The 25,392-nt window shown below is 35.1% G+C and overlaps 1 protein-coding gene across 4 annotated transcripts; it reads right to left on the minus strand.

The window, feature by feature from the left end:
* Positions 1-857: 857 nt before the first annotated feature.
* Positions 858-22,183, minus strand: LOC140782126 (carbon catabolite repressor protein 4 homolog 5-like). 4 transcript variants are annotated; one of them, XM_073128525.1, is made up of 15 exons: positions 21,902-22,183; positions 21,568-21,731; positions 16,038-16,103; positions 15,908-15,960; positions 14,419-14,503; positions 13,410-13,459; positions 13,072-13,150; positions 10,255-10,347; positions 10,105-10,137; positions 9,931-10,025; positions 9,683-9,815; positions 7,600-7,685; positions 7,443-7,527; positions 1,779-1,878; positions 858-1,184 (listed from the first exon to the last, which is right to left on the minus strand). In XM_073128525.1, exons 1-14 carry the CDS (start codon positions 22,113-22,115, stop codon positions 1,789-1,791), a joined length of 1,326 nt encoding a protein of 441 aa, XP_072984626.1. In that variant the 5' UTR covers positions 22,116-22,183; the 3' UTR covers positions 858-1,184; positions 1,779-1,788. The 4 variants fall into 4 exon arrangements, with proteins under 4 accessions (XP_072984626.1, XP_072984627.1, XP_072984628.1 ...); XM_073128526.1 differs by having other exon boundaries at positions 14,419-14,500; positions 21,902-22,181; XM_073128527.1 differs by lacking the exon at positions 10,105-10,137.
* Between the last annotated feature and the right edge of the window lie 3,209 nt (positions 22,184-25,392).

The raw sequence follows: 25,392 nt of genomic DNA on the forward strand, positions 1-25,392 counted from the left end.
CATAAAATTACCCTCTAAATATATATAATATCTTTTTAAATTTTATCTATATCCACTTCTTTCATTGGCTAATTATTTTAACTTATTGTATATTTAGATTTTCTAATTGGTTTTTAATGAGAAGGTCTCTTGGGGACGTTCAAAATGAGTTTATAGAATTAATTTTAATTTTTAATTAAATAATAAATATATTTTACTTTTTTCACTACTTAGAACCTATCAATTTGATCAGACTCTAAAATGTGATTTGCTCCATATTTAGCGCCTTTGGGCTATAAATATAGAGCTATCCATTGGAGATGTTGAGAACCCCAAATAGGTATCATTGATGAGGCTATGCACATAGAAAAGTCAATCACCGGAAATTAGAGATACCATGATATAAAGCAGAGGATTTCAAACTAAAATTAAAAGTTACAATTAAGCGAGAGAGCTGCTTTATATTACTTTCAAGTAGTGACAATTATGTTGTTGGGTAGATGATGAGCTTGCGCTCGGAAGCTGTATGTCAGATGTAATGGAGGATGACATGGCCAAAGATTCATGACCATTTAAGATATTTATGTACTAGAGTGACCAACACTAAAACCCCTCGAGATAATTTATGTAGTAGCTAATACAAGAGGTCCAACAAGAAACCATATTTATTCTCCAATAATAGAATCATCACTAATCTATATAGCATGACCATAAATAATTCCACATGTAAAGAGAGGATAGTTACCTTCTTGAGCAATTTAATAGTTCAGAATAATTGTAGATTATTTTCCTAGTAATTACAAGAAACCTAATTTTGAGCATGATGGTTTTTATTGAAGTAAACAGCAGATGACAAGATCTTAAAAAGAGAAAGAAGCTAAATAAGACATTTGATATATTGATAGCAATGCTTGTTCTCCTACTATATAGAAAGAATCATTTTTCATATAACATAAATATCTCCCGGTTACAGAAATTCTAATGAAGATATTCAAACAATCTACTCCCATTTGCAGTTTACAACTCTCCATTTCCTCTAATAAGATTGGAATTGGTGAAAAAGAAGTGCTTTCAATTGTCAGCTGCTCTTCTGCACTGGCCCCAGCAGAAGTGAAAAATGGTGAGATTCCTACTTGTACAATTTTCCCTCCTGATTAGCTGGGAATACATTAACTTACATGTCTGTATGTTCTCCTGGAATTGACCTGCAAGATAGAAGTATCATCGGTTGTACTTTTGAATATTCAGAAAATCCAAGTTGATCACAATGCAAGATGGTAACAACTATTTACCAAGTAAATTTGAAGATTAGAAAATGTTTTCTGAGCGGTAACTTTTAGTGATTTGAATAATTTCACTAAGTGCTTCCCTGGGGTTCTCCCAGATAGTCAGGTAGCAGTCAGTAAGAAAAAGGGGAAAAAAACTGCTGACCGAAATCCCAACCAACTCAAAAGATGCCAACCATGTAATGACAACCAAATGAGAAGTCAAGAAGCCCGATATCTACATTTCCATCTTACTTCAATTAATATATACAAGCATGACTGGCCATGAAAAATCGACAGCTAATGCTCACTTGTATGTTCATATATTATGCTCGGACCTGCAGAATTACATTCTCCGGGATAACAAATAAAAATCATTCCAAAATCCAATGCATAAATTATTTATGATGGTATGACTGAGGTACTCGAGTTACATCTCATGAAGGTCTTGAGATTACATCAAAGTTATCAGCATAATGTTCAATTCAAAGTTCAAATTCAAATAAACAGTTCAGTAGATGGAGATAAATTTACCTGTTGATTCTTACAAGGAACAACTACGATCATCAATGCAGTTAGCATCATTAACAAAGCCAAACTCACAAACCAAAGACAAATGATCGCTAGCCCATTTCTGCACAAGAACAAATAAGAAACTGAAGAGTTGGAAGCAAGCAAAAAGACAAAGGAGATCTAAACAATAACATGACTTCATATCCAGTGCCTTGAAAAGGCCTCAAAAACATGGGAAGGGTCCGCAAAGACCTCTTGCAGAGCGTCCCTAGTATTCTAGTCAACTAGTGATGTTTATAAGCCCATGATGTACCAGTATGTATAACCTTTGATAGCTGATGTTACATATTTTAGAGGCTCATTAGAGAAACTTGTGAAGTATTCAATGTCCTGAAGTCATAAAATTAATTTTCAGGGCATTATTGTGGCGCTTCTTTTAGGTCCAAGGATTTATTTGAATCTGGTTAGGGAACACTAACCATATTTAGTAACCAAACGACAGTTTATCTCTGACCATGTTCAAAATGTAAGGAAGAATTAAAATGGGTTTAAGTTTGAATTATTCTCAAATTATAAATTTACCCCTGAAATTACTTGCACTTATCTTTTACAAATTCAATAATAATATTTTCGTATTAACATCCTTAATTTTTCCTCCAAAATTAAATTTTTCCAATTTCATGTCATCAAAAGTAAACCAGCGACCACATTTGTAGGTATCTATATTGGTATTGAAGAGGATAGTAGCATAGCAGATTCTAAAACATAGAATAAATCTGGTGGCTTATGTTCAGACAAATTAACAGACCACATTGAAGGAGAAACACTTCATTCAAGGAATCATCACGTGAAGATCAATAACAGACAATGCACTTAATCAAGTAAAGATCTAGTTGCCAAGGATGTCGCAAAATCTCCAGCATTTAAATAAATGTGATCATTCAAAGCATCAACTTGTAAAAAGAAGGTCAAAAAGATTTTCTCTTCAAGGATATTAAAAGGAAAAAAGCCAAAAATATTATTATCTAACAGATTAAGCTTTTAGAACAATTAACGAGTTCAAATGATATCAAAGCATAAGGTCCTGAGTTCAAATCCAGTCAAGCCTACTTTATCAATTAAATAGAAAAACATCTCCACCCATTTACATCAAGTCCACTTCTTGATCTTATCAAAAATATTTTAAGCTCAAAAGTGAGAGGTGTTAGAAAAGATGAACCACGGTTCTCAAACAACTTAAATTTTTAGAGCATGACGAGTTAACAAAGTTATTCGTCTGTTATCAGTAATTGATTGAATGAACAAAATGGTTTTCAAGAAGCGACTTTGTCAGCGTAAATGACATGCCAACAACTAGCTAAGGTCAGAACTACAATTCAAGGATAAACTTCATCTGTGAGAAGAAGAAGAAGAAAATAAAAATTTATTTCAATCTAGAGGTGTTGACAACAATTGATTGTCAATCACACACATCACCAGTGCAGCAAGGTAGCTCGAGGACCTTGAAAATAGTCTTAAGATTGCATATCAGGTTGTAGTTCCACCTTCCAGTACACGCACATCAACTTTTTAATCTTTCTTTAAATACTTCTGTTGACGGTCACAAAGAAATCATTATTAGAAGTCAAATGACCATCATAGGGAATTTGTGACAAAGTGGTTCAGTCACTTTCATAAGGCCAAATGAGGTTGGCTATGCGCAGCTTAACTGAAAAGGGGACATAACATTCTAGCCTAAAACCACCTAGATGGAAGTTTAAAGCTAATAAATACCTTATTCACAGAATGTGGACAGCCTCGTTCCAGGTTAACTCAAACTAACAATTGGCTAGTTCAATTGACCAAATATATAAAATCTATCCAGAAAACTAAAGAGGAACAGAAGTGAGACTCTGGTTAAACCAATTTAAAGACCAGTGAGTTCAATGTGCCAAAAGTGTCAAACTGCAATTGGACCTAAAATTTCAAATTGGCTTCAATGGAGCTTTAAAACCTGTATAAAACATACATATACATGTCTGCCCCATTCAGCCCTGCATGAAACTTCTACCTAGTTCCTTCAGATAATAACTACATAATATGTAATAACCAGAATTAAAGAAAATGTCGCTTGCATTGCACGTGTGTCCTTTTCCCTCCCTCTTAATTGTTACGCAACGAGGGAGATGGGCGCGAGTCTTCCGGTCGAGTTCAGTGGTTAACAAATCAAATAAACCCTAAAATTTTCCCTTTTTATAAAAACCCTGGCTAGTCCTACTCTCCACTTTACACAGCTGTCATCAGCTTCTTCATATTTTCTTCTTCTTCTTCTTCTTCTTCTTCTTCTTCTTCTTCTTCTTCTTCTTCTTTTCTAACTTCGTTGGAGCATGTGTTGCTGGAATCTGGCCGTCGAAGCATGCGGAGCGATCGAAGACCATCTCTCAGACTCACCTATGAGTCCTCTTCCATCTCATGCATTTATATTTAGCTTAATAAAGTACATAGTTGTGTACCTGCATTTTCGTGATTGTGGCTTCGTCCCTGAAGTGCGTTGAAGCGACTTCGATTTTCGTCATCTTGCAAGTCCAAAAGTTTTGCGATTGACCTTGTGACATTGGTGCTTTCTTTTGGAGCCATCATGGCTCAGACCACCGTAGGAGTGAGCTCCATGGCCACCAACCATGGAATAGTGGCCGTTTGCCGTTTGTCGTCAGCCGCCTCAACCGACCTCGCTCCACCTTGTGTGAGTTGCGTTGATAAAGAGGGCTGTTTTGGCGTGGCTGATTGGATTGATGATAAAGGGATCGCCGGTAGCCATCCTTTCGTTGTTGTTGATCCCTTTGTGGGAAAAGATAAGGGCTTGGACTCAGCTCGAGTGAGTTATGCTTGTGGTTTTCGAGTTTCGAGCTTCAGATTTGATTTTGAGTTGGTTAGACCAACCCAATCTGATTGCTATTTGGTTTAGGTTTGGACTCTTGGCCCAGCCCATATGAACTAAATGAACTAGTCGCAGCCCACTCTAATTTATTAGGGAGGACTAGGCCTTGGGCCCAACCCATTTTCTGTAGTTGGTAGGCTGCCAGCTAGCCGCAGCACAGCCAACTTTTTGGGCTTCGATTTAGACTCAATTTAATTAGATGTTAATTTTAGAAATTCTATTTATGGTTAGATTAAAATATAAACTTGTTTATTATTAAAGGTAGCAATTTTTCCTCACACCTAGATAAGAATTTGTGTTATTCCATTTGGACCTCAAGTGAGTAGGTTCACAAAAAAAAAATTTATTTGTCTTGTAATAACGTACTATTATGATATCATGTTACCTTCGTGCAATATCATTATATTATCTCTGTGCAATACACATCATATTATTTTTGTGCATTATCATTCATTGTGCAATTAGCAAATATATTGATTATGAGTAGCTAGACAAAAATTGTGGTAGATATGACATAGAGAACACTCTGGGTATAAATTACTCCGTAACTTTCCATGGTGACTCAAGTTTACTTGAAAGTCCACGGAACGTACTTATTTTAGATTATTGGTATGACTTTCTCAAGTATTCTGGTCTCAAAATATATCAAAAGACTTTATAACATAGTGACTCTAATCAGATCAACTAAGAGTAAAACATCTAAGCATCATCTCGAGAATGACTTAATTAATGTGGATCCATGGGCATAATCATTTCATATAAATTAGAGGTCAAAATGAAAAGATATAAATAAAATAGTGAAGTAGGGTTAAATCGGGGCAAATCGGTAAGTCGAAGGATGGCAAATAGCCAAATGTGGTGGCGGACTGTCGTATAGTAAGGTGGCTAGGGTTTTGGAAGCTTTGGATGTTCTATAGCTATGATCTAACATCTATATTAAAAGATAAAGATGATAAAAAATATTTCGCTAATCTGAGATTCATTCAACGATAATTATCAACTCACAATCACTCTTATTTATAGGAGTAAGGTCTTAGTAGATCGGATTCACATACGGACTATCCACTTTATTTGAAATTTAAAGTAATAAGATAAATCTAACTAACTCAATTTGACTCGAATTGACTCAACCGACTTGACTGACTTAACCCTGCATGATCAGATTATAACATTTAATATAATGAAATCTTAAGCATGTTATTAATTACTATTTGGTTTATCGTAACTTGTACCTTATTAATATTATTACGAGCATGATTAGTATTGTCTATGAATTATAAATTGATGAGCATTGGGTTTTAAGATCATTATGCTTACAAATTATAGATTTTATTGTCTTTTGAGTGAATTCATTCACTGAGCTAAAATTGTTAGCTTATAAACTCTTTATTAACATTTCTCAAGCCTGGTCCATCCTCCGTGTGCTCCCCTATGCTCCCTAGGATCTATCCACATCCAGTCAACCACCTACCACCCTAAGACGCGGCTCTGCTTAGCCCAGATACGCCATCCATCGGATCAGGTCCGAGCTGCGTTCATGTCAAAGCCCTAAATCCTTCCATCCTTGAGCCGTGTCCTACCTTAACTATACCAAGGGTTGTCCCACCTCCCATAGGCCACCAATGGCTTACGGACTCACCACCAATAGGCTGAGACACTCTTAAACCAGATCAGCCTTGCACGTGGACCCAGGCCAGACTGAGCCACCTTTTTATTTTGGCCGGCCTAGCCCTAGTCAGCTACCACCAAGCACCGTTGGTTGGTGATTCTGAACATGATTCCCAATACAGGTCATCACACAATCTCCGTTGGTTGGGTCGTTTGCCCTCAACTACTGACTCCAATAGCTTTCCTATCTATAAGATTAGAGCTCATTGTCTTACTCATATTAGCATACTGCCATCACAACATTGTGACATTTTCCTTGCTTTGCTTGATAAATGAGGGATCTAGAAAGATGAAGAGAAAGCCTAAAAGCACATGCATTCATTTGGAATGACTTGAAAAGCATATAATGGTAAAAAATAAGAAAACGAGATGATCACCAGCAAGAAACAAAATTGATCATCAAATATGTCTGTTTAACCAAACAATAAACTTTGTCTAATGGATTTACATAATGATATTAAAAAGTCTCTATGGAAGCTTTATCGTATCTTAACTTCAAGAAGCCTACTTTATAAGATGAATTTGCTGAAACATGCATATCTTAAAGGCAACCTAGGAAATTATCGATGATCTACAAATTAGCCTTCATTTCTAAATGGATTTACCCTGTAGACTAAAAATGTAATACGGAGACATATCTCATTACACTTCACAACATTTTTCTAATGAAATGATTTATGCATAAAAACATAGCTTCATTGCATCACTTTAATTTTCAAATATAAAAATTTACTAGCCTTTTCAGGTTGGCTGTTGCCAATACACTTCAAAAAGGTGAATAATAAGGTTGAAGCAAGAGTACAAATATCTACCAACTTGGCAAAGAATTATAAACAACAGTCTCAACATAGATAATAGTATAGTACTTGTCGTACATCTCTAATTTATGCAAGAAGTTATATGATTATTTGTCAATCATCATGAACTTTCTTGACCAAAACAGTTTGGAATTGTGAAAAATATGAAAAACCAAAAAGTTAATATCTTGTGATATTTGATAAAATGAAAACAATATGTACTGATAGAAGAAGCATGTAGAAAGGTATCAAAATCTTGCGAGAGAATGAGGATAAAGACTATCAACAAAGAGATGTGCATACCTTACTAGGAAGACCACCCAATCTTTTTAGAATATTAAGTGGTAATGTATCGACAACCCCTACAGGAGCAAGTGCAGAAGAATGCCTAAAGAAAACAGAAGACAGTATGTTAGCTACAACATCTTCATAACCAGAAACTACTTCTAAAAATATTCACCAGATATAATCAACAGTTCCCATGAATTTGGAGTGGTAAGAAGTTGCCAAAGGTTCTCCATTATTATCTCTTGTATCGCGATTTCCCTGCTTCAGCAAAAATAATATGTATGATCCAGAATGAACTACATAGATGTACTAAGCTAGGTAAAGAAAAGATTTTAGGGGTAATTATACTAACATCCCCTCAACTATAGGATGGTTTGACTTAATTACCATAAATTTGTATTCATACAAATACACAACAACCCCTCAAATTTCAATTATGGATTTATCTCAAATATTTCTTTGTTCTGCCATGTGTATTTAAAATGATTTCACTGGCATGGCCATTGATGAGTCATGACTTTCTCAAGGGGTTTTACATACCGTACCAACTGCCCTTCAATAGAGGGGAAGAAACCTTATTTTTCATCCCTGATCTTATATACCCTTATTGGGACCTCTACCTTAACCTTTTTTTAACTATGCTAAATTATAAGAAAGCATTGTTATAGTTAAGCATCTAGCTAAACAATAAAAGGTTGGGTCAAAACTAACATTTCTTTTATGTGATCAGAAATAATGGTTCTAGAGAGGGTTCAACTGTGTAGCATGTACATCTCCTCTCCAAAGGTCCTTTCTAGGCAGGAGCCTCATGCATTGGGGCACCATTCCTTAGCATAAGATACATTTGATTCAACAAGTACTATCTTCAAAAATGGTCATGAGAAAATAGTAAAAGAATATGACAACTGTCACTACTGTAAATTAAGCTAGAAACTCTGTAATTGATACTGCCCAGTATCCAGTAGCTCATCTTTTATGCATCTGAGGACCAATTAGAAAAACTACAAGGCTCATTATTTAGTTAAGAAAACTTTTATACTATTTACAGAAGAGAAGTAATCATCTAGTTAAGTAAACTGCTCTCAGGAACTAAAAGACCCATCATACTAACCAAGGTGAGTCGATCATGGCTAGGTAAGAGTGAAAACATATTAGATAATGCTCAACCCACATTCGTATCCATATTTATGGTTCGAATATAGATTCGAACACGAATATTAAACGGATAGCAAAATTTAAAATCATATCCTAACTAAATGGATACGAATAATTTTTGACTATAGATCGGATAATTTTTAAATAAAGGATCAGATCTTAAACAAATGCAGATTGAATTTTATACGAATTATGACCTATTATTTTTGAGACAATTAACATAAAAAAATAAGAGTTAAAAAAATAAATTTTTGCATGTCAAATATATATAAATTTAGCAAATCAATCTATACAAATAATATAGAACACATTATTAGTAACAATATTAATATTCACTATTTAAATAAGCAAATTAAAAACTATAAATAATTCAGAAAATATGCAGGTAAACAAATATCCGAATCTGTATCCGTATTCGAAAAATTACATTTGACCCGTATCGGTATATGTATTGGAATTTTTTACCGGTATCCGAATTCATATCTGGGTTTTTTTTCAAAAATCCTATGCGTATCTAGGTCGGGTAAGATTCTTTTATCCGGATCTGGTCCGAATCGGGTCAGAATTAATCCGACCCATTTTCACCCCTATAGGTAGGGAATCATAAGGACCTAAATAGCAACCAAGAGGAATTTATTTCTCTTATGGGAAACCAGTTAAGAAACTTGAAAGTAGGACCGTTCAGAATTTTGACGCATAACATTTAGAAACTTGGGTACGAGGGAAACACTTTGCCCATCGATGCACAATTTAGTGGTGGTCACCAAGGTCCTAGGATCAAGCTCTGGTAGAATACATTGGCAAAATGACCGCAAGGAAGAAAGGAAAAATAAAAAGTATCACTGTAAGATTTTTCCCTTTCATCCTAGTTAAGGGTTTGAATCAAGGAAATAACTACACCAATAGAAGTGATAATGCAGCATACATGTTGCCCTTATCAGGCACTGCATGGGTGGAAGCCTCTTGCAATAGATATCTTTCAAGTTTCAAGTACTCAGAAATCTTGGTTTGCAGAATACTGAATTTTTATGATGGATCATGCAGTTGAAAAAGAACACAACGTAGGAAAATGAAGAAATGGGAAAAATAAAAGAAATTACAGGAATTCCACGATATGCACTAGAAAGTTTTAGATGGTTCTGAATGCTGGTGCAGCCCCAGGTTCCAGCGGCAAGGCGTATTTCTTCAGCGGTCCATTTATACCTCAAATGATTTGCCATAGACTTTGGTGTTCTGCAGATTAAGGTGCATATCTCAAATAAGAACAAGAGGAAGAAAATTACTTTCCAGCAAAGCAGCTGTAAATGAAGAGTATTAATAAGTGAATAATGGTGTATCAGAGAAAGACCTCGAGTTATCACTTTGAGCAGAAAAAGGCAACTGTCTAACTGGAAGCTCAATCTGACCAGAAATTTTCTTGCGATCATAGGCAAGAATGTCCAACTGCAAGTTTCAAACATCAATTCAGAAACCAGATTAATGCTGAAATATGAAATAATCTGATTAAGGGGATATTATGGACCTCAGATGAAGTTAAGAACTGGTAAATAGCACTCTGTTTCAAGAATATAAATCCACAGCTTCATCAGCAAGAAATGATAAAAGTATCCAGTGAACAGTTATTCTTGTAGTATAATTATTCAGAAACTACATGTACATCAGAAGTAATCACCTGTGGCATGCTATTAAAATCACCAGAAATTACAAGTGAACTGTTCTTATAACCCTGTGATAATACTTTTGCCTTCTCTAGAAACACACGGATCTACAAAACCAAGTGAAGCAGAAGTCAGAATCACTACAGTAAGCAGAAAATATAAAATGTTCTCGGAATAGAAAACATGGCCACATGTCCTCCATCACTCCCATTTTTTAAAGTTTACCAAAAGTTATATGGCACCTTAAGTAAACTTTTTCAAATAACTTAAAGAAAGAAATTAGTGAGAAAGAACTTTTAAAAATATACTGCATTTAGGTAGATTTGCCCAAAAAGGCGGTTAAGATCCAATCTCCAAGACTAATAAGAAAAGACAAACTACCACAATCTGCATAAAAGTTTTAGACTTCTATTTCTTATAGTTTTCATTTTTTTCTATAATTTGTATCAGGATAGAACAGGCAAAGTTTAACTCAAGCAGAGGGAACAGGGTGCACCTCTTCTGTTTAACATGCAAATGTTAAATAATTCTTTCTTGGTAAGACATGTATTTCTATTACCATTAAATGATTTCAAGGCTATCAAACTTCATAAAGAATGAAGATGAATTCAGAAAGAAAAGCTTTTGAAATAAAAGCGTGGAAATTTCAAAAGTAATTGTTTGCAAAAGATCTGGATATTCAAATATTCAAATCTAGTCATATAGTAAGTGCAACTTAGTTTATTGTTCCTTTGAACAATCAGTGCACTTGTTTCTTTGATCATTTAAGAACTCATATCAAGTTTTCTTGTTAACAAAATCAATTAGAACTTACGGAACTTAGATTATTGAGTTCTTTAGTTCTTTTTTACTTAATGCAAGTTATATCAGTTAAACAATGAATCAGTGACCAATTCCTTTCCAGCAAGTGCCAGCAGTCACTAGGTCCCAAGTCTCATGAAATAAACTGATTGTGTAAGTTGGAGGGGAAGGGTGGCACGATTAAAAGGTATTCAGTAAGCTGGCATAGACACAATATACTATATCTAAATCCAACAGGCATCTCCTTATTTGTCTCTGCAATAGTTAGTGCCCAACAGGAACAAATACAAATGATGATTCACAAAGCCACTTGAATAACAGAAAAAAGAAAAATAGTTAAAGTATGAGACATGTCAAGTGAATCTCTTACAAATATCATGTGTTTATGTGTAAGCACATTTCAAAATGATGAGCCACTATCACTGAGTACGGAAACTTGTAATGTCTAGCTAAACTTTAAGGTAATTGGATGAAAAGGCAGTTGAAAAGCCCACCATAGGACCAGTTGTTGTCTCCTGCAATCTCGTCCAAGTAGTCTAGGTACTACCTTTGGTTTAAAACTTATGAGTTATATCACCTTTGCTCCCAAATGACATGCCTAGGACAAAATTGACCACATAGTACTCACTTATAGATCTTGCCACCATCCAAAGCTACTTGAAGGGACAGAAGCTGCCGTTGTAAGGATAATTATACAACAAAGTTCCTCAATGTTCCTTCAAGAGGTTTCAAGCAGGTGCAACACCCAAGTGTCCAAGACTTAAGCCTGCCATGTGGAGGGGGTGGCCTTATCAGGAAAGGCCTCCAGTGCAATCCAAGAAAACCCAGAATCCTAGTGATAAGAGTGAGATAAGAGATGACTGCAAAAACATGGTAAATTAATAAGAAATACGTAGAGGAGATTGCAACAGTCAACCAGGAGAACAAAAAAGCAGATTTTGCGCCTAAGGCCATTGATACAGAATCTCAAAATCAACTGGAAACTAAGTTAAGTCCATCTTCTAGCACAATCATTATTGGAGCCTAGAATTGTTTAAACCACCAAAATTCTTAGGCAAATACTTAATAAGTAGTCCCAGTAAGGGTTGTCTCTAATAGAAAAGGGAGTGGGAGTGGGAGCGGGAGCCAGACATACATACTCAAAACATCATAGATGCAGGTCTTCAAGTTGTTCAACAGAAGCAACAGCCTTTCTATTGGATTAAGATAAAATGAGCAACGAAGGCCGTGCCACAAGCACGGACCCTACCAATCATCGGTCGGCACAGGATGGCACATGCCACAGCACTTGCCGACTGTGTTGTAAAATGAGAGAAAAATGTAAGGGACTATTCACCTTTGTCGTCACCGCTCGCCAAGTTGCCGCTTACCCGAGCTCACACCCTCGTCAGGTGCCTTAGCCCGAAAAAGGGAGGAACAAAGGGAGAAAGATTAAAAACTTAGGTTGCGGATCCAAATCCGCTCGCCCAAGCTTGCACCCCCTGTCGAGTGCCCTAGCCCAAGGTAGAGAGGAAGAAAGGTCAAGAGAGAGAGAGAGAGAGAGAGAGAAAGATTAAAAACTTAATTTGCGGATCCAAATCTTGGCGAGCGGTGAAGCTACTAAGAGGGTGCTGTGCGGCACCCCTCATGCCATGTGCCGGTACGCCGCTAGCACAGCTATCCATGAAAATGAGCACAGAAAAAGAACTTATAAAGCTAAGAAATCACAACTGCAAAAAAACCAAAACTATTCAGTAAGAAAAACAAGTCTGAAGGCCAAGTACAGAGAATATATGAACTACCAAAAATAACATATCTTGCAGTACCTAAGAATTTTAAGACTTCGTTGCTTGGGAAATGGTGTTACAAAATGAAAGCCCAATCCTTTGGAGATCTATAATCACAGATACATACTAGGACCCCTTTTAAGTTTTAAAGACATCAAAAGTGCACCAGAATATCCACACTTCACATTTTATACCATAAGAGTTCTTTCATTAACTAGCCCAATAAAATGTCTTCAGAGCAGATCAATAGCTAAAACAGTGTACCTGTCCCAACTTAATATCTCCGCGATTTGGGTTGAACAACATGTGGATATTGCCAACAATTAGAGTCCGACATTGTGACCTATACATGTAGAAGCTCCATTACTATTTGAATAACAGAGAGCAGATAAGAAATATTCATGATGAGAAAATCAGCTGCTTAAGTATACTAAGCACAGAACCTGACTATCTTGGTTTGAGACCACTTACAACTAAATCATGCATGTAATCTATAAGCATCATATACAATAATCATCTATCTTGATTCAGCTAAAAAAACACCTCTTACTATTGAGCCATTTTTAGTCTTTCACAATATAACATGGTAGCAAGAAACTTACTCTGCTGTCTGAGATCTTGCATCGTTACAATTTGAATGGTCATGAGACACCTATAACAGAAATTAAAAAAAAAATCTTAGAATTTAAAAGGAAAAAGTCCTTATATGAATTATTATATATGAACAGTTGGTCTAGAGCCGAGAAAGGTCCACAAGTACTAATATGCATATCCAATTGATGCTAGATCACTTGCAATTATATAGCTTCTATCACAAGATTTCTTATCGCACCTCAAAAGAGTTGCTAATGCTAGAATCAAATATAAAAGAGTAATAAGCATACAACAATAAACAAAACAAAGATATCAGAAACAAGGATATTGTTACGAACCAGATTTGGACCGATCGGGATGTAAGAAAATTATGAGATTTTTATGGGTAGTAGCCTCAAGAGTTACAGATCTAATGGCTTTAAAGTCGGAATGAAAAATTAAAAATAAAAAAGTGAGGGAAGGTTGAATTTGGACATAATTGTAAATATCCGTTGTTACGACGATCGTCGGAAGGTGGCAAACAACCAAGGATAGTGGGGGACGGTCATAAGATAGGATGGCTCATGAAAGAAGATGGTAGCTAAGGTTTAAAAACTTAGTAGGATTTTATGGTTAAGATCTATTCCTACAAAGATAAAAATAATCTAACAACTAAGATAAAAACGATAAATACGAGATAATAAAGTAACTTAAATTAATGATCATTCCACTCCTAATAATTAACCCATGACAACTCCTATTTATACGAGTAAAGTCATAGAAGATCGAATCCACATACAAATTATCCAATTTATTTCAAAATTAAAAACAATAAGCAAACTAGACTAACTAAACTTGACTCGTTTGACTTGACTGACTCGACCCACGTAATTGGATCATTGTTGATATTCAATACACTTATAAGTCCTTTAATTGGAGATTTGGAGCAGCAAACACCTTCAAAAAACAAGCCACATTCCCTCGATATTTTAAACACTATTGAAGGCATTACAAAATATAGTTAAGCATCTAGTATACCTTAAAAGCACAGAGCAATGCAACATTGTCTCGGAGGCCAAATTGTCGAAATTCAATGTCTTCTTGTTGTAGAAGAGTGAATCTGCTTTAAGAATTCAAAGAAAGGATATTGATAGGAAAACACATTACCAAAATTTAAAATATTAAAAAGAGAAATTTATGAATGATTTATTATCTTATGCATCATAATATACAAAAAAAAAAACATATATCCCAGAATAGTTTTTATCTCCCTGTGCTTATATAGTAGACACATTGAGTTGTTGACCAAATTATATCAAAGAAGCATGACATATCAAAAAGGATCAACTATACATTTGATGAAATTAAACAACTAATCATAAACCAAGGTTCAAAGTTTCAGATAACATGAAACAACTAATGATAACTGTATCTATTGGTAGTTTCATGCAAGAAGCCATCAGAAAGTGATACATGCATGTAGGTGCATGCATGCACGTACATGACTTGTTTGGCCACTATCACGGAGCCCACTACGTGTTCCACATTTACCTTATTTTTAGTAGTTTGCTTACCAAGTCTTGTTACTCTAGTTCATGTGTTTAGATCATGTGTAACTCCTTCCTTTATAATAGGAATAGAAGAGTAGTGCTAGTAGTGCTATATGAGGTGTAACGTCCATATCCTTTATAATAGGATCATGCATATAACCATCTCTATTTAACGAGTTCTTTTTATGTAGTTGTGGATGAAAATATTGAGAAAAGACTTTTAGTCAAACTTAGAGATCTAGTTTCTCTCTAACAAAGCTATCCTCTCTCTTTCTATTTTTAGTCTTAAATTTTTTCTGAAGACAACTAGCCACCACGGGTCAAAAGACTCGATCCGACGATTGTGATCATAACAGAAAGTTATTTGAGCCTTTTCCTGCCAGATCACGTAGCAATTTTCGATAGGTTAGAGTGTATGCAGTAGTCTACTTCAGTAGGTCAGTACTTAGTAGGTTAAGAAAAAATTATTATATCAGAATTACTCCAACATGAATGGTTTTTTGTCTAAATAGATATGACTTTGATGCTCCATAATTTAATTACTTGCTATGAATTTTTTTCATTTACAAAAGGAGTGTTCTGCCAATAGATATTTAAAGTTCATACTTCATATGACATGATAACTTTGTATTCAGACCAATATAAGGTTGCTAAAGATAGCTGTAGAAGTAGAAGAGATCTACCTCTTTATAAGTCCTTTCATTTCAGTAGTTACAGAATGTACGACAAAAATGGAAAAGAAGGAAAAGAGAACCATTTAGCTGCCAGCCTGCCATATATCTTCCAGATACTATACAAATAACAAGTTCCTTTTGCAGTTATGAAGCAAACTATCAATGAATGGTTAACTGAAAAAATTTGGTGCCTCGTCATGTACAAGAATCAGAAATGATAACATGCCTACACCACAAGCCACTAAGTGCAGTTATTATTTATCTTCCTCATAATACTTATATTCACAGAAATATCAGACTTACTTTTCCTCCTTCCAGAATATTGCACACCCATCTCTTGCTTCTCCAGTTCGCCTCTAAAGTTCAAAAAAGATATTGCACTAGAAACATGCCAATATATTGAAGATTGATCATGTTAAAACAGAGTAAGTACCTTATAAGTACCAATATAACCATCTTTGCCAAGTAGGTCAGCCAAATCATCAAATCTATCAACTTCCTGTTAACAAGCATGAAAAAAATAATGGTTGAATAAGGAATATTGCTAAGTTAATCTTTCCTATAAGACAAGCTAATACAAGAAATAACAATAAACAGATAATAAGTTGTGCATCTTGTGAATTCATTGGTATCATGAATCAAGTCTAAGATATGCCAAAAAAACTATGCCTAAAAAAATCAACGAAAGTTCAGTTCCTCAAGAAAAAGAAAAGAAAATATGTAGTAGTTTGGCATGCCTACTGGAACAATTACTTCTAATACCTAGCTTGAGGAATGTAACTCAAGTTTAACACACAGAAAAATAGTTTTCATGTTATTTTGTAATTTCTAGAATTATAATATAGTAGAAGTTTCACACCTATTATCCAAGTAATGATATCAATTCTCTTCTACATTAGGGTAACACTAAATGAGATCACCCTCTGAGTGGCTCTTGGGCTAGATGAAGAAAACTCTCCACCACACTACACTAGAACTATCACAATGTACACGCATGTTTAAATTTTGGAGATTTCTCCTTGCATGCATAAGTTTAAACTAACCATTGAGTTAGACTACCCAAACAGACAAATAGCCATGTAAATTTCATAGCAAAACCCTCTGTATCTGATTTTCTCAAATATGATCTCTTATCTTGAAAAGCGTGGGGATGGAGAAGGGGGGAAATCCACATGAATGATCGGAGATTAGGATTTCAGAATAGGGAAATTGGAAAGAAAGAGAGGAAGAGAAAGGATTAATGAATTTTCTCACATTCCATAGTTTTTTTTTTTTATCCTAATGGGTATCTTTTCAAAGTAGTTCAGAATAGACTGAGATGTTTTAGCAACCAAGTATTTAGAACTACTAACTCAAAATGCTTCCCAGAAGATGAGACCCTTTTTCTTAGGAAATGAACAGAATTAGGGGAAGCAAAGGAAAAGCTTCCTTTGATTTCCTAGTTGTCAATCTCTAGTCATTTACCCTAGCATAATATTGATTCAACCAGCAATGGAAATTGTGTAGGCATCATCCACACAGAGACTAAATGATGTGGCCTAAGAATGAGATAACATGAATACAATGAAGATACGGGGAAAAATGAGGAGTACCTAACTCTATGCCCAATAAGAAAAGATAGAGCCTCTGTGAATCTCTTTTTATGCCTCCAAATATCATTTTCATATTAGTATGGCTAGATAGATAAACAAAGATAAAAGGTAACCCACCAAGCCATGAAGGAAATAAGATCAAGCGCACCTAATTGTGGGGGAAAAAGACTAACCCACCTAACTTGTAAGGGAAGAAAAAAGCCTACCTAGATTGTGAGGGATAAAGAAAACATAGAATCCATAAAATGGAAGAAGAAAAAGAATGGCAAGAGAGAAAAAGAAGAGGAAGAAAATGGGAAAAGATAAACATTGTCCACTTGTACTGATGCACATATCACAGATTAAGATGTTTAAGGTGCAAGAACTGCCAAAGGATAAACCTACGGTATGGTATAGACTAGTCCAAATATTCTCCTATATCCAATAAAATTATAAGTTTAACAGAAGCTAGTCTACAATGGTCATTATAGTTGAATCTTAAGAATACTTTCATACATAGCTACTAAATTAAGAAGGATATGCAAAACCTCTTGTAGGCCGTTCTCCTACCAGGAATTAGGTTCCTCCCCACACAATAAATTCTTCACTAATAGTTTATTATCGTCTTGGCCTTTGTCGGCTTTTCAGCAAATTGTTAAGAGGACTAATTAGATGGCCCCAGGACAGGCAATAACAATTTGACAATTTGTCCACAAATATATATATATATATATATATATATATATATATATATCAAAGGATCTCACTGATCATCATCTACAATGATCATTTTTTACCTTATAACTAACAAGAGATGATCTAACTTAGAAAAGATGAATGTAGTAGAACTACGGCTATCTTCAAGATTAATATAGATAGCTTCATTCTTCAAGTATTGAAGTAGGTCAACGTTGAAAGTATAGATTTCCTCACATCAGAAGCATAAATTCAAATGATTAAATATTGAGTCAGGAGCTCTTTCCATCACCCAAAAATTACACACGCAGAGATGAGTTTGACATTGCTTCTATCACGCATAAACTCTTGTTGCACTTCCAAGTATCACCATTGGTAATAATGAGATGCCACAAGAATATTGATCTATGTATGTATCATTTGACAAGTCTGCCTGTCAACCCATTGAAATAGGGTAAAAATGAATACAAGATTCTTTGATTCCTTAAGGAGCACCAACTCGGAGGATTTTCTATAATACTCGAGGATATTCACAAGACAACTTTTTTGCCAACTTTTTCTAAAGATAAGCCACATGTTAGGAAGAGTCCAAGAGAAATCACTCTACTTGTCAACAGTGGTTGGCAAAACTCAGCAAGCCTCATGCCAAAATCCACACCAGCTAACATTCAATAATAAACCCACATATGTCGTCATGTATGGCCCAAAACTTATTTGAGATTTAACGGCCTTATCTGTATGAAGATCTCCTCAATAAGTGAACCATTATGGAATTGGCATGATATGTCCTTGGTGCGAAGTGAATACTCAGCATAGTCATCAATTGCCAAGATATTTCAAAGTGAAACAAGGTCAACTACAAATACCAAAAGTCATTATTATTACTATTGCTTGATCAAATGTTTGAAGTTGAATATAGGATTATACTTACTTCTTGCTACATCGAACTGCTTTGAGTTTGCTTATTTCAGTAGGAGAATTAAGACTTTGTTTTCATAGTCTATTCCACTTTAATATGACAAACAATGGCTATAAAATCGCAATAAATCTAGCTAACATGAAAGTAAGTATATATATATATATATATATATATATATATATATATAAACATATAATTATTTGTCTTAAGGACATGTAGTTGCATCACATCTCTTAGATCGGACAAACCACATAGATGATTTGCTTACTCAATTTCTTCTATGCTGCTCAATCTTTGTTCAATTAGCTTGAAATAGATTAGGGAGAGAGTTGTTAAAGCAAATTTAATACTGCAGAATGAAACCATTACTTGAGATGATGTAGCAGAATTATAATTTCAGTTACCTTTAGTGAAATTATTGATGTAGCAGAATTATAATTTTAGTTACATTTAGTAAAAATTACCAGAGAATAAGTAAAAGTAGTATCCTCTTGCCACAAAGGATATAGCATCCCATACTCCAGTAGAATCATCATTAAGTCCTTGGTTGTTAACAGTCACCACCATTAAGTCCTTTATCTTCTTCTTTTCAGTAAATTCCCCCATCAATCTTTCTCTACTTTCTCCATTATTCAAGATCCATTTCTATTCCATCTAGGTTAAAATATCAAATACCTAGAAACTTTCCAGAATGTATACATGTATAGATTTACTATTATAGTGCAAGTAAGATGGTTCCTGATCATATCTCATCAGCCTATTGAATTATTGATGCAACTAAGTTTGACAAGTAAAACAAACGCTTATACTTGGCCCTGTTCACTTGTGGAATAGGAATAGGCTTATTCTAGAATAAGCCTCCTTATTCTAGAATAAGCTAGTGTAGTAGCTAAACATCTTATCTTAGTCTAGTATATTATTTCAACATTCTCTCTCATATTATTTCATACAACTTTTAAAAACTAATTTATTAATAACCTAAAATTACTATTTTACCCTTATGAGCTGACAACAGTAATTTTTGATCTAATTAGCTACAATTCATTTCCCTTTCTCTCTCTCCTATTTCTCTTCTCTCCAAAGGCAGCCATGCCTTAAAAATAACTAAATTATTGAAAGCGAAAAGAAAAGAGTTCCATTCCCTTCTCTCTCTCTACCCTCTCTTGCCCCAAAACCTCAACTTCCAAAAGCTTCGAGCTGCGGCCATCCATGGTGGACGAGGAATTTCACGAGGAAGACTACTTCAAGATTAGGAACTTACGAATAAAATTTGATCGAGAAAGCAAAGGAGGAGGTCGTTCTTTCTTTGGTTAATACTTTGGGCCCCTTTCACTTGTTGCTATCTTGGTTGACCTCTGCACATATCTCCATTATTTTCTGATTTTTTTTAAGTATAGTTCTATTTTTCATGTATTACAGTAACTTTTTTTAGATTTATTCTATCCTTAAGATATGTCTTGGTGCAAATTTATTTTCTATGAATGTGTACTTATACTATGGTGTGCAAATTTAAAACTATACTCGTATTTCCTTTTTCGATAGTTAGTACGAGTTTACCGTATGCAGTGCGGACTTATTTTATATAGTGCTTAGTATTTATCAGTAACAACATGCAGTGTAGACTCAGTGCTGAGTATTGTCAGCCTTTGAATGCAACTCTGACTTATCTATTCGCAGTGCAAAAGAATACATGGGTATTCACTAATAGTGCGACAGAATGCGTAGATATTTACTCATAGTTCCAAGAAATACGTGGGTACCAGTAGTGCGGCAGAATACATGGATATTTATCTGCAATGCAAAGGAATGCGTGGGTACTCACTAGCAATGTGGCAGAATGCATAGATATTTACTAATAATGCAAAAGAACGTGTGGTTATTCACCAATAGTGCGACAAAATGCGAGAAAATGGCTAGTGTGGAGAAGTAGGGCTTATTCAATGCGTGGTTGTAAATTTTATTTTTTATAGAGAAGGCAAGTGTAAAAAATATTTTAATCCCAAAAATGCAGGGAAGTGCTTATTAAATACAATAATTGCAGGTATATAGAGTTTAGTAAGATTGCAATTGTAATAAAAATTTATAACCCAGTGTGTGGGCTTATATTTCTCTACAGTGTAGGCTTATAATCCCACATTATCCCATAATGCACGGTTATTTCGTTGCAGTGTATGATTATTTTATAGAGTGGAGGGGTTATTTTCCCACTGCAATATTTTTTCTTTCCTGTGCGGGTATATTAAGTATTTTAAGTCTGCAGTTGTAACAAAAAATATTATAATTTTAGATAAATATATATTACTACTACTACTACAATAAGCCAATCAAAGGTATTTTTGTCATTTGGTATAACATCACAAATTTTCAATACAAATTCATTATTCTTCAATACTTTAATATCAATTTTATGTCATATCAAATATAATTATTACTCCTTACTAGTATTGAACTAAATATTACAATAGCTTGTACTAGTATTAGCCATATTCTTCTGGTATTAAAAATTAGAATACTTATACCTATTCCACCCTTATTCTACAAGTGAACGGAGCTTGGTATCTAGTTCCTAGCAGAGAAAGCAAACTAAAATAAGTAAACAAATTAAATCCTTGCGAGAAATAAGCATAGTCCAAACAACCATTGGATTTATGATGCTAAGAAGTACCAAAAAACAAATTAAGAATCAGCAAACACATTATTAAGGATATAATCATAAAAATTACGTGAACTTGTACAAATCTTGGTCATAATAAAAAATGGTGAATAAGTTTGCGCACCTGAAAGCATAATATGCTCGGTTTATAATGACGTAGCTCCTTATGTATCCTCTTCTTGCGTTTTTCCCAACTCAAATGTTTCGGAGCAACTTTATGGTAGAGATCCGAATGCTTTGAAGCATTGTCAACACCCAATATATTGTATGAAACGACAGTGAACCTATCTGAAAAATCAAACAGTTTGCCAGTTAACAAACGAAGTAGATTAAATTACTAGATAATTCTTATGTAGTAAAGAAGATTGTTATCAGAAAAGCTCATAATGGACACAATGGCGGCTCTTGCTTCCAAAATTACCATAATTTTGATCAGGTTGAAAGAGGAATAGAAGTACCTTTTAAAGAGGAGAGGTCGCGAGGAGTGTAGACCCACTGGCGAGTCCCGTCACCGACTCCGGTCGTTCTCCTTCGCTTGGGGTTGCTGTGACGGGATCCAGGGTTGGTGGGGCCCGGATTGCGGTGGCGCTTCCTGCGGTGACTTCCGGCGGCAGACTCCGAGGAACCGATGGCATCGGCCGTCTTCATAGCGGCCGAGAACTTTTCAGACATACGGTGAGGACAACGAGATCGGACTAGTAATAGAACTAAAACTACAACTCTTCGGGTCCGACCAGGTTCTAAATAAAGCCAACTCCACCCGGACTCCATTGGTAGCTTGAGCTAGTAATAGTGGGCTCCAAATTTAGAGTCCCATAAAAAATAAAAAATAAAAAGAGTTCGGCTCCATTTTATTTTAAGATTTTTAAAATTTTCAAATTTACCCAATAATTATTGTATTTAATAATTTTAATTATATCTGTATCGTTTATTAAATAATTTAGTTAGTTAAACTGAGTATATAATTAGTTTTACTAATTAATTTTTAACAAAAAAAGTACTATTAGAAACGTCTCATCGAGACCTTAAAATGAGTCTAATATTAAATTATTTTTAAGTTATTTTAAATTTTTTATTATTTTTAAAAATGAGTCTAATATTTTATTATTTATAAAATAAATATGTTTATTATTATTTAAAATCAATGTATCCTAAAATATAATTACTCAAAAATTATTTTCTAATATAAATATTAAATATTAAAATACATTATATATGAAATAGATTAAATAAAAATTACATCAATATAGAGGAGGTGGATACAATGAAAAAAGAGGAGGTGGCTACGGAACCGATGGCTATAGAGATGACTTACGAGACTATCAAATATCTATTGTTTTTATTATGAAATGAAATTTTAATTTCTGCTTATTTTATGTAATGTAATTTTGATATTTTTAGTTAATGACATATAATGCTTATTTCAATATTTATTTTGTATAATATAATTTCTATGTGTTTAATTAAAAAAATTAGTAATTTAAAATTACTTCTGAAACTATTGGATATTAGTCTTATTTTAAAGATCTCGATGAGAGTTTTCTAACCATATATTTTTTATTAAAAAATAATAACACTAAGAGGACCTATTAACTAATTTAAAATAGCTAATATAAATATATATATATTATATTATTATTTTAATAAATATGGAGCCCAGTCCATTGAAGTCTACCGAGCTCTTGGCTCCATATTAGCTCCAAATATGGAGAATCGGTTGAAGATGCTCTTATAAGATGAATTCAAGCATAATACATATAAAAGAATTTTCAATTTTTAGGGTTATTTTGCACTAAAAACCCTGCTGGGTTTTCGCTTTTGTTAGACGGCATGTTTTTTATTTCCATTACAGATGAGTCTTTTTTTCCTTTCTTTTTTTCAAGTTTGCCTTTCTACTATTTAATGCATGGGACAATGAAGAGATAAATGATTCATACTTTCCTTTTCATTTTCTTCCTTTTTTTTCTATGTTATTGTTGGTGATAAGATGAACCGAGGTCTAATCAAGTCCCTATAGTGCCGAAGTACTCGGTCCAAAAGTCACTGATGAAGAAGACCCGATCTTAGTCTGATACTATGATGCGTGGCATGCCATGGAGCTTCCCAACGTTGCGTACAAATACCTCTGCTATAGTCTTCGCCGAGAATGGGTGCGCTAGGGCTTAGAAGTAAGCATACTTACTCAGCCTGTCTACCACCATGGATATGACTGAGTACCCCCGCACCATTGGTAGCCCTTCAATGAAATCAATGGAGATGTCTTCCCAAACTCGCTCTAGAATCGGTAAAGGCTGTAATAATCCTACTGGTATGAGGGAATCAGTCTTCGCCCGATAGCACACCTCGCACACCTTCATGTGCACTATCATCACCTTCTTCATCCTGGCCCACGTACAACTCTACAAGAGCTCATTTGTATGTCCTCGGCGTGCCCTCATGTCTAGCCTCGGGAGTGGAATGGAAGTGATCCATGAGCCGCGCGCAATCCATCATCTGCTGGCACCTGGATGCGCCCCTTGGTCCAATAATAGTCCCTCGCAGCTCTCAAGCTCGGGGTGGCTCGCCGAGCTGTCCACTAGTTCCTGCATCAGCTTCAATATCTTTGGGTCAATGGTACCTGCTCTTAGGAGATCCTCGAGGAATGGAAAACTCGGCATCGATATGGCCGCCAATTTTGTTGGTGCAGGTTGCTGTGACAACGCATCTGCTGCCTTGTTCTCTGCCTCCTTTTTGTACTGCAGCTCGTAATCGGCCGTGGCCGGAACCCCGAGATTGGACCATCTAGGGTTTCTAGAAATTGGAAGCCGAAGCACTGCAGTTTTGGAAGACCCTGCTACTATTTGATCGTCAAATACTAAGCTTTATAGATTGGTTTCCTCTACTAACTTTTTTTGATATGTGGAATTTTCTGAAGTTGATAGTGTTGATCCCGATTGCTCCATTTCTTTGTTCTTGAGTTGGGCTTACATTTACTTTACCCTAGCAATTTGGTGACCCATCTCTGTTGTGTCAAAGTGTCTGAATCACGAACTACCATCTGATCAGGTAGGGCAGCTATTTGCTCACCATGTGCAAAATGGCAAGCATCTCACACACGTAAGTGGACCGCTACTATGATCATCCCGATGGCAAGCATCCCCTTCTACATGAGCACGACGTTGATCCCTGCCCTGGAGGTGTCACATTCTACCACGAACTTGATGGGTTCTACAACCAAATGATTGGCTATGGAACAATTTCTTCAAGATTTGGATGTAGTATAGGAATTAGTCCGCACATATATGGGAAAATATTCGTCAAATATTTTTCAGTAGTCAGAAAATTACGAAACTAAGAAGATTAGATTCTTAACTTCCTGATCTACAACTTTTGTATTTATGCCCTTTGCATATTCGAATTACAACTATAATTAAAATACAGAATAACGTGGGTGATAGTGGTGGTAACGGGTGGAGTGAATGTTAGGGTTATGGATGAGTATGGAGATGAAGGTGGATAGTGGATAGTGGATGTGATTAAGGGATATAGACGAAGGGAATGAAGTGTTCGAGATCCCAAAGAAGAGGGGTGACTCGATAGTCGAGAGAGATTATAAGTTAGGAGAAACCTTACTAACGGTAGAGGTGGAAGGATGGTGAAGAGGGAGGAGGGAGATTAATGTAGATAGATGATAAAGAGGCAAGAAATTAATATTCTAATAGCATAATGAATTTGGCTGCCCTCCATATATTTATAGAGACTAGCCAATAAGTCCTAAAATAATAAGTAATCCTAATTCTAGAGGATTCCCGCCGATCGCGTTCGAACGCGCTCGATTGCATTTGAATGCACAAAAGGCATTCTCTGTATGTGCGAACGCGATGCATGCTCTATATTTGTGAACTTGATGCAGGCGTTCACAAGGGCGTTCGAATGCGACCTACAAGAATTTTATTTTAATGAAAATAAA

This window comes from Typha latifolia, chromosome 2 (genome assembly GCF_019914945.1).
Source record: "Typha latifolia isolate L0001 chromosome 2, TyphaL0001v2, whole genome shotgun sequence".
Classification (NCBI taxonomy): Eukaryota; Viridiplantae; Streptophyta; class Magnoliopsida; order Poales; family Typhaceae; genus Typha; species Typha latifolia.